This window comes from Fukomys damarensis, unplaced genomic scaffold, assembly GCF_012274545.1.
Source record: "Fukomys damarensis isolate Sample0158 unplaced genomic scaffold, DMR_v1.0_HiC HiC_scaffold_37, whole genome shotgun sequence".
Classification (NCBI taxonomy): Eukaryota; Metazoa; Chordata; class Mammalia; order Rodentia; family Bathyergidae; genus Fukomys; species Fukomys damarensis.
This window is the reverse complement of record NW_022900949.1, coordinates 8,528,085-8,537,451: the sequence shown is the minus strand read 5'-3', so window position 1 is coordinate 8,537,451 and position 9,367 is coordinate 8,528,085. Positions and strand designations below refer to the sequence as shown.

Here is a 9,367-nt window from a genome sequence, read left to right as displayed (position 1 = left end):
CCGCGCGCCGGGCTCTGGGGGGTCTGAGCTCTGAATGGCCGCACCCTGGGGTTCCGGGGGCGTCGGAGGACTGGGGGTCCGCGTGCTGGGGTTCTGGGGAGCCCGAGATTTGAGGGAACAGCGTCCTGGGGCTCTGGGAGGGTCCGAGGCCTAAGAGGGCATCGTCTTGGGGTTCGGGGTGGCTTGGACATCTGGGGGGCCGCGTACTGGGGTTCTGGGGGGTCGGAGGTCTGAGGGTCGCGTTGGGCGAGGTCCGGGGTCTAACGGACCCCACTCGGGTTCTGGGATTTACGGGTGTTTGGAAGGTCGGGGCCTGGCGGGGGAGGTCCTCAGCCTGGGGCTCGACGACTGCGGAGTTTGAAGGCGGTGCTCCGCCGGCAGAGAGCCGGGGGACCCGGGGTTCAGGAAGGGGTCAGGGGTGGTGGGAGCGTTTGTCCTCGGTCGAAGGACCCGGTTGTGGGACCCGGAGAACCCAGCGGCCAGGGGCTGGGGACGCCTCGCGGTGATGGAGGAGGCTTGAGGGTCGAGGCCGAGACGCTGAGGGCGGCCAGCGGTGGAAATGGGGCCGGGGACCCTGTCTACGAGGTCCCTGGGACCGGAGGCCGGGACGCGGCTTCTCGGAGGACCCCGGTGCCCCACGGAGGGGCCGCGCAGACTCGGGGTCCGTCCCGGAGGAGACGAGGGCGGAGGTGTCCAGGCCTGGGAGCCTGGGTGTGCGGGCCCTCGGGTCCCAGGACCTCGGTCACCCCGGGGACGAAGGGTCGACGGAGGGGTGCGGCTGCAGCAGGGCCCGGATAGCGGCAGCAGGAGAGGCGGCTGGGGGAGGCTGCGGCCTGACGTCGGCCTCCGGGGGTCAAGGGCAGGGCCTGGGCGGGCACAGGGAGGGGCAGCGCCAGAAGGCACGCGAGACCCGTCCTGGTCCGCAGGCTGACTCGCTGTGGGCTGCTTCTGGGGCCGGGGACCGCTCCGCCAGGACGCCTGTGCCCGAGAAGGAAAAGACGGCTCAGGGACTGAGGGAGGAGGACGTGGGGAGAGCCGGGCAGGGAGCTTTCCTGCAGTCACGCACGAGTTGGAGAAGCGGGTGGGGAAAGGGTCATTCGGGACCTGTGCACTCGCTGCAGCCTGGTTTGAACGAGCTCATTTTCTTGGGGAAACCAGAGCTCTGAAACTTTAAGACTCTTCCCTCCTTTTCCAGTTCTCTTCTTTCTCAGGCGCTAGCTTTTCCCTTCCCCGCCCCCCTCCCGCAGCCCCGAGAGCCCTGAACATTTCCAAGAGCCTGATTGGAAGGGAAGGGGCTGCTGGCCTCCTCTGGGGAGGTGATTGACAGCTCCTGGAGCCCATGGCCCGCAGGGAGAGGGTGGGACTTCCTGGATGCTCGGTCCTGTCTCCTGCAGCCCACTCCCCACCCTCTGCATCTTTGGAGCTGCCACCTGCATCCTCTGGGAGCCCCTGCCTGATTGCCTCTTCGCTGGAGAGGTCGGGTGGGAGGGTCCTGGGAGTTCCCAGAAGCTGGGGGTTCGGCCCCTCCCTCTGGCTGCATCAGGGGGCCATATTTGGCTTCGCTCAGGTGAAGCACCTGCCTTGGGGCCAGCTTTCTCTGGGGTGGGGAGATAACTGGGAGGGGGACAGGTTAGCAATGCGGGGTGGACGGAGGAGTGCAGATTCCCATTTGGGAGGTGATGCGTCTTGCTGGGCTGAAGGCCTCTCTATTCCCAGCATGCTTTTCTCCAAGCAGCTTGGCTGGTTTCTTGGTGGTTTCCCCGGTCAGTAGGTGAAGTTGCCTCCTAGCCCTCACCCTGAGCACCCCTGACTGGCCTTTCACTACAGATCGATGACATTGCCGATGGTGCTGTGAAGCCCCCTCCCAACAAATATCCCATCTTCTTCTTTGGTACACACGAAACGTAAGTTTCCCCAGCTGGGGCGTGGTTCCCCCCTTGGTACCTCCCAGGGTGGCCTGGCTCATTGGGAATGGCCCGTGGTTCCTTTCTCTAGAGCCTTCCTGGGACCCAAGGACCTGTTCCCATACGACAAGTGCAAAGATAAGTATGGGAAACCCAACAAGAGGAAAGGCTTCAATGAGGGACTCTGGGAGATCCAGAACAACCCTCACGCCAGCTACAGCGCCCCTCCGGTGAGTACTGGGGGGCTGGGGATGTCAGCGGGCGTGGCTGCAGAGCCCGAGGCAGGAGGGCACTTCCTCACCGTGGGAACTTTGGGGGGCTCTTCCTCCACTCATAGGAACAGCAGCTGTGAGGTCGGACTCTCTCCTCCTTGGCACTGCAGTCGGGGCTGAATCATTCTCTGCCAGGGTAATCGGGGTGCTGGTCACTCCATGCCAGGAGCTCCCCCCGTTTTGGCAGCCACCCATGTCCCCAGAGATCACCCAGTGTCCTCTGGGGGTGGGGACAGAGGGCTGTAACATCACTCCTTCTGAGAACCATTCCTCTGGCGTGGGCTGAATTTCTAACGGTACTATTACAGTCTTATAGAACTTTTTATTTCCTAAGGAAACTTTTTCATTCGGTAATATCCTCACCTCTTTGTCGTCACATCTCGAGTTCAGGAGAACAGGCAGTAGTTTGATGACATGAGTGTTCTTAGTCATGTGGAAAATAATGGTAAGGATCGTAGAGCTGAGGGCATCTCCGTGGCACAGCAGTGTGTGGCGCGGTTGTGGGCGAGGAGGGGTTCAGAGCAGATGCTAGAAGGCCAGGGAAGGCTGGAGTCGGGTCCCGTGCTGGGTGTTTCAGGGTGGGATGTGGACAGGGAAGCTGGGCTGGGGTCCGTGGCTGTGCTTAGAACCACTGCTTCTGAGGGTTATGGGGGAGGCTGGAGGGCAGGAGTAGCTCTGGCCTAGGAGAGGCAGGCTTGACATCGCAAGGCGGTTCCGGGAACGGGTCACAGTGAGTGAGAGCTGGGCAGTTAGTGAGGAAAAGGACACAGAGTCGTCACTGGGGAGACAGGCCGGCCTGTGGTTTCCAGGGTAGCATCATGGCGCCTGGAGTTCTTCGGGACTTGGGGTCTTTTGATGCTCTGGTGAGCCTCCCTCTTGTCTCAGCCCGAGCTGGCCGGCACTGTCGAGCACCCCCTGTGGACGGGTGGACATTTCTGTGTTGGCACTGCCATGTGCCAGATGTTTTCTGGAGCTCCTGCCCCGGGATTTGGGGTTCACTCAGCAGCTGCCTCTTGAGCACTGAAGGCCTGGGAGGCACTTGTGCAGGGGCCAGGGGCCCAGGCCCCATGCATCCCAGGTTGGCTCTCGATGTGTTCGGGAGACCTCGGGTTCGCCAGCCAGCCTCTTTTCCTAGCCTGTGCGTGTCCCTGGCCCTCGAAGTGATCGGAAGATCTTTAAGGCAGTTGAGTTTCATGAGATCCTTTTCTGGCCCCAGCCCAAGGTCTCTTTGGTTACATCCTAAGCGTATTAGCTCCTGGTGAATCATCGCACCATTTAATATTTATTGGGCACCCACAGCTTGTTAAGTACATACTCGGCTGCCCTCAAGGAAAGAAAACTCAGAACAGCGCACCCTTGAGATTAAACGAGCCCCCTGCAGACCCACCAAGCTGAGGAGTAGTTGTGGTCGAGTTGCTGCTCCTTGGGTCTCTAATCTGTATGTGGGTCCAGATGGCACAGCGTTCGAGTGCAGGTTCCCAGGCCAGCCCCTGGCCCTGCAGGTGTAGTGTGCACGGAGCCTGTGGCGCTTGCAGTTCCCCTTGCCAGACCCACCTGGTGCTTCTAATGTGGCCAGTTGTCAGGCAGGCATTGGAAGCGTGCTTTGTGGAAAACTTTTTTTTTTTTCTTTTTTGGTACCGGGGATCAAACTTGAGTCCTTGTGCTTGCAAGGCAGGCGGCGGAACCACTGAGCTAGATCCCTGGCCCTATTAAAATATTTTAGTACTTGAAGCTTTTTTATTTTATCTTTACCCAGACTTCGAAAGTGAAAATGGGCATTCAGTGAAGGTGGCCTCAAAAAAGGCAATCTTGGGGACGGGGGATACAGCTCAGAGCTTCCGCCGCCTACCTCGCACGCGCAGGGACCCAAGTTTGGTCCCCGGTATGGGAAAAAAAAAAACAAAAACCCGAAAAAGGCAATCTTGCTGCCCATTCTTGCCTCCTGGTTTCTGTTTTGTTTCCTCTCAGAATTGCCACAGATGTCAGGTCCTTGCACACCTTTCAAGATTCTGTTTTGATTTTTATTTGTTTATTTTGAGGCAGGGCCTTGCCGTTTCCCCGGGCTGGCCTCAAACTTGAGATCCTTCTGCCTCAGCCTTCTAAGTAGCTGGGATTATAGGCGTGCCCAACCATGCCTGATTTATATATTTATGTAAAATCACACATGCTTTCTTTTCAGAAGTGCGTAATTTTGCCCTTTGCTGTATTCAGTCACCATTATCCTATACCTTGATGATTGTTCTGTACAACATGCAGAGAATAATGTCAGTCTGTTCGAAAGCTTAGCTGTTTCTTCCAGGAGTATACAACAGGCCTATTTTTTGACCCTCATCAAGCCAGTTGGTAAAACTGAGGCTTGGAATTGTCTTTTGGTTTCTGCAGCAACCCTGAGGGTGACCATTGTACAGGTGGGTAGACTGAGGCCTGGAGAGTTTGCTTGAATACCCAGAGGAGCCCAGGTAGAGCCTGAGGCCCTTCGCGTTGGTCCTGTGTAACAGTAACGGTGATGTACCACGTACTGAGCAGCATGCCTGGCCTTCCCCCGCCAGCTGCCGGTAACATCTGCCTGTCTCCTCTTCAGTCCTTACAGCCACAATGTGTCTCAATGTTGTCACATGCTCCCTGGGGGGCAGTGACACTTAGGGCTGTCAGCATTGACATAGAAGGGCCCCATTTAATGTTTCCTTTTCCCGTGATAGTAGAGATGTGAAGGGACTGGTCCAGGGTTCTCAAGTTCGTCAGCAACAAGGCTGAGCAGGACCAAAGCCCAGGCCTCCCTACTACCTGTCCGGGGTCTCTTCCTCTGACTGAGACCAGCTGGGGACGGGATTAGGAGGAGGCTGGCCTGAGGCCAGAAGTCCTGCTGCGAGGATCACTGGGTTCATGTGCTCTGTACCTGGGGCCGTGAGAGTACAGTGGCAGCCTCTGGATACAGTGGAGTATCCAGGAGCCAGGAAGGAAAAGTGTCATGTTCAGCGTGCGACAGAGGCCATCGCCGGGTCTGATCTCTTCTCCACCACAGTCCCTGCCAGAACCGCTCAAATGAGCTGCCTCCCACACCCCAGAGTCCTGGGGTGCTTGGAAGTGGCTGGCTTTGGCCTTTTATTTCTGGGTTCTTGTCTGTCCTGCCAGCATTCATTTCATGCAGACCTCTGTATGGGCAACATGGCCCAGAACCTTTGCGGGAAGGCAGGTCCAGGAGACCCAGAGATCCTGGCTGGATCCCGAGTCAACACTTGGGCCAAGTCCCTGACTCCCTGGAGCCTCAGTTTCTCAAAGGAGCATGCATGTCCTTCCCAACAGATGGCCAGGGTGTGGAGGCCCAGATCAGATCATGCTTGGTTAAGGGGGCGGCAGAAGTGAGGGGACTTTTCAGGAGGAGGACTTGTGTTCATGTCCTGAGTTTCTCTCGTCCTTATTCACTCTGTTCTTGAGCTGTTGTTGTTTAACTGTTCTCAGATTGTATCTTCATCTGCAAAGTCAGGATGCTAAGCCAGGTATGGTGGTTCATGTCTGTCATCCCAGCAGTTTGGGAGGCCGAGGCAGGAGGATGTCAAATTCCAGCCCAACCCGCACCTTAGTTTGAGACTTTGTCTGCAAATAAGCAAAAAAAGTGGGGGTGATGGCTGGGAATGTAGCTCAGTGAAAGACCCTGGGTTCCATCCCCAGTACTGCAAGACAGACCAAAAAAAGTAAAAAGTCGGAATAATAATTCCCACCTGTTCGTAGTGAGCCATGTATGACAAGCTCTGAAGTACTTGGGTTGCTCTTACAATCATGATATCGACCTGCTCCTTCTGCAAAAGGTACTTGGCCCAGCCCTTTGGCACTGTCTCCGAGCTGCTGTTCCCCTGTGACAGAGGGGCACTGCGCTCCCTCTCTGCCCACCGGCGATGCCGACTGGCAGCTGTGCAGGAAAGGTGTGAATCTGCTTGGAAGCGTTATTCTCCGGGCACCTCCATTTGCGCCATGACCTACTTAGGTGATACCCTTTCAATCTTGTCAGAAATTATACAGGCAGGGCCCTGTCGCTGCGCCTGGGGGCGCTGGGCCACAGTGGCACAAGGGAGACAGCTGCCAGGTCAGTTCAACACCTGGTTCTCGTTTTTCTCCTGCGTGAAGCAGGGATTGTTAGCCAGAGTCTGCGCGTGCGTTCGGGTGGCCTGGGCTCCCGCCTCCGCCTTGGTGTGGGGGAGGGTGGGGTTTATTCCAGGGGAGCCTGTGAGGGGAGTTGGGGTTCCCTCCTCCGGCCAGGTCTTCGCCCCGCCCCGCCCTGCGTGCATCCACACGGATCAGCTGCTGTAGGACCCCGTTTCCCTCCTGCCACGCAGCCCCCTCCCCTGGCGCCCAGCGGGGACTCCTGGGCACACGTGGCTCCTCTGTCCCGTCCCCAGTTCCACAGTCCCATTTCTGCCTTGAGACGCCTCTCGTGGACCTCATGCCGTTTTCATTCTCCTCCTTGCCTTTTTCCTGGCCAGCAAGCTTGTCCCTGTCCCATCCCTTCCATGCTGGGCATAATCACGCCAAGACAGTAGGCCTTTTTAAAAAATAATCTTACCGGGCACAGTGGTGTGTGCTTGGCACTCCAGCACTCAGGAGGCTGGAGCAGGAGGGTTGCCACACCTGGACTACGTACATACTGTCTCAAAAAACAAAGAAAAAAATACATTCTGTGTGTGTGTGTGTGTGTGTGTGTGTGCGTTCCATGCTGGGCATAATCACGCCAAGACAGTAGGCCTTTTTAAAAAATAATCTTACCGGGCACAGTGGTGTGTGCTTGGCACTCCAGCACTCAGGAGGCTGGAGCAGGAGGGTTGCCACACCTGGACTACGTACATACTGTCTCAAAAAACAAAGAAAAAAATACATTCTGTGTGTGTGTGTGTGTGTGTGTGTGTGCGTGCGCGTGTGTCATACTGTCTCAAAAAACAAAGAAAAAAATACATTCTGTGTGTGTGTGTGTGTGTGTGTGTGTGTGTGCGCGTGTGTGTGTGTATTACATATAAATTGAATTGGGTGTAACACCTGCTGTCATCCCAGCACTCTGTGATGCAGGAGGATTACAGACTCAGCCTGGGTAATTTAGTGAGCCCCTACCTCAAAATAAGGTAATTTTAACAGGCTTGGAATGTAGCTCAGAGCACAGGCCCTGGCTTCAGCCCCCAAAATGACCGTTTTAAAGTGCACCCACCAGTGGCGTTTTGTACAATTCCTGTGTTCGGCCGCCTCCACTGTGACTGCAGAGCGCCCCACGGCCCCACAGAGGAGCCCGCTAGCTGTCGCTCCCCACAGCCTCGAGTCTGCCTTCTGTCTGCATGTACCTGCTGGGGTGAGAAAGTCACCTCGGCGTAGCCGCACACTCTGTCCTTTGTGCCCGGCTTCTCCCCGAGTGCGATGTTCTCAGGGTCCCTCGCGCTGCACTGTGTCCGCGCTTCCTCCCTCTCCGGCCCTACAGCTGTGCCGTAGTTAACTCATCGCCGGATATCTGAGTGGTTTCCAGAGGTTGGGGCCTAGGTTTGTGGGTTTTAGGTCCTGGGTGTAGAACCCAGGGCCTTCAATCTGAGCTATATTCCCAGGCCTTCTTTTAGCTTTTATTTTCAGAATGGGTCTCACTTAAATGCTAAGTTGCCCAGGCTGGCATCAAACTTGGAATCCTCCTGCCTCAACTCCCCACAGTGCTTTTAAAAAATTTTTTTTTCTCACTGTAATTTTGAGGTACATAATAAATGCATTCACTGTATGGAATTGCATTTTGCATCTTGATCCTTTTTCCTTCTCCTTTCTCTGTAAATTATCTTCCTCTCTCTTTATTTTTTTCTCCCACAGCACTGGGGATTGAACCTGGGGTGTTCCCACAGAGCTATATCGCCAGTCCTTTTTTTAACCTCCTCTTTTTTTTTTTGCAGTACTGGGGATTGAACTGAGGTCCTTGGTGCCACTGAGCTACATCCCCAGCACCAGTCCTTTATTTATTTTTACTATGAGATGAGGTCATGCTAAGTGATTAAGTTGCCCAGGCTGGATTTGAACTTGTGATCCTCCTGTCTCAGCCTCCCAGAGTGCTGGGACCACCACACCCAGCTTTCTGTCAAATAGCAGTTACTGAGAAGTGCCATGAAATACCTTGGTCTGAGTTCGCGGTCAGACGTGGCTGATGTGGCGCTGCTCCCCTCCTGGTGCTGTGCTGTGACTGCCTTTACGGGCCTGTCGCCGCCAGAGTGAGCTTCTGAGAGCAAAACTGTGTCTTGGTCTACCCAGTGCCCAGCCTGTGTGGGGCACGTAGTAGGTCTCTGTGATGTTTGGTGGCTGACTGAGTGCTGAGGAAGTGGGCCTGGTGCATTTTCCTACCACAAACATAGGTCATCCAGAGCCGGTTCCAGAGGAACCCGAGGAGGCCCCTGTGGCCTTCACTGCCATCTGCCTGGTCAGATCGAGAGCCTCAGGACCGCTGTGCAGGACTCGGGCCTGGCCTCACTCCCAACCTCTTCGCCATCTTGCCCTCTCTCACTGTGCCCCTGCAGCGCCATCTCCTCCAGTTGCTAAGAGGACACCTCAGGCATTGCATTCCTGCTCTGCAGAGCGCGTGGAGCCCACAGCCCTCTGCATGCTGGGACAACTCCTCCACTGCAGTGTCACAGCCTCTGGGGCCTCCTCAGCCCCCGGCCTGCCACAGTGTGCAATGCTCCCTTCTCTCGCGCCCCTCACAGCCACCACGCCCAGTGCTTTCTTCCTGCCTGTCTCCACTTCGGGAGCTGTGTGCATGAATCAGCCTCTTCCGCCCTCATCAGTCAGCCCCAAGGAAGCGGGCTGGGCCTCAGTCACTTCTGTGTCCTTTACCCACCGAGCCCAGTGACGTGGCCAGTCCAGAAGACGGGCCATAAAAAGCATCAGCTTGTTGGGGGCTATTCCTGCCTCTGGGGGCATTTTGAGTGTAACAAATTCAGCAGTGGCTGGACACCAACAGTCCCGCACTCAGGAGGCTGAGGCAGGAGGGTCACAAGTTTGAGCCCAGTGACAACGACTCAGTGATACCCTGTCTCAAAATCAAAAGTATAAAAATGGACTGGGGTGCAGCTCAGTATAAAGGCTCTAAGTCCTGTCCAAAACCCAAAAAATGGGCTGGGGATTTAGCTCAGTGGTTCCGCCACCTGCCTTGCAAACTCAAGGTCCTGAGTTTGATCCCTGGTACCA

General features: G+C 56.2%; 1 protein-coding gene across 1 annotated transcript in view; it reads left to right on the top strand.

Annotated features, from left to right (window-relative positions):
• Positions 1-1,282: 1,282 nt before the first annotated feature.
• The window catches only part of Hdgfl2 (HDGF like 2), a 17,230-nt gene continuing 9,145 nt past the window's right edge, over positions 1,283-9,367 (top strand). Inside the window, exons 1-3 of the mRNA XM_033759609.1 lie at positions 1,283-1,476; positions 1,828-1,904; positions 1,996-2,134. Of these exons, the coding sequence (XP_033615500.1) occupies positions 1,372-1,476; positions 1,828-1,904; positions 1,996-2,134 (321 nt within the window). The 5' untranslated portion in view covers positions 1,283-1,371. The remainder of the gene's footprint in view (positions 1,477-1,827; positions 1,905-1,995; positions 2,135-9,367) is intronic.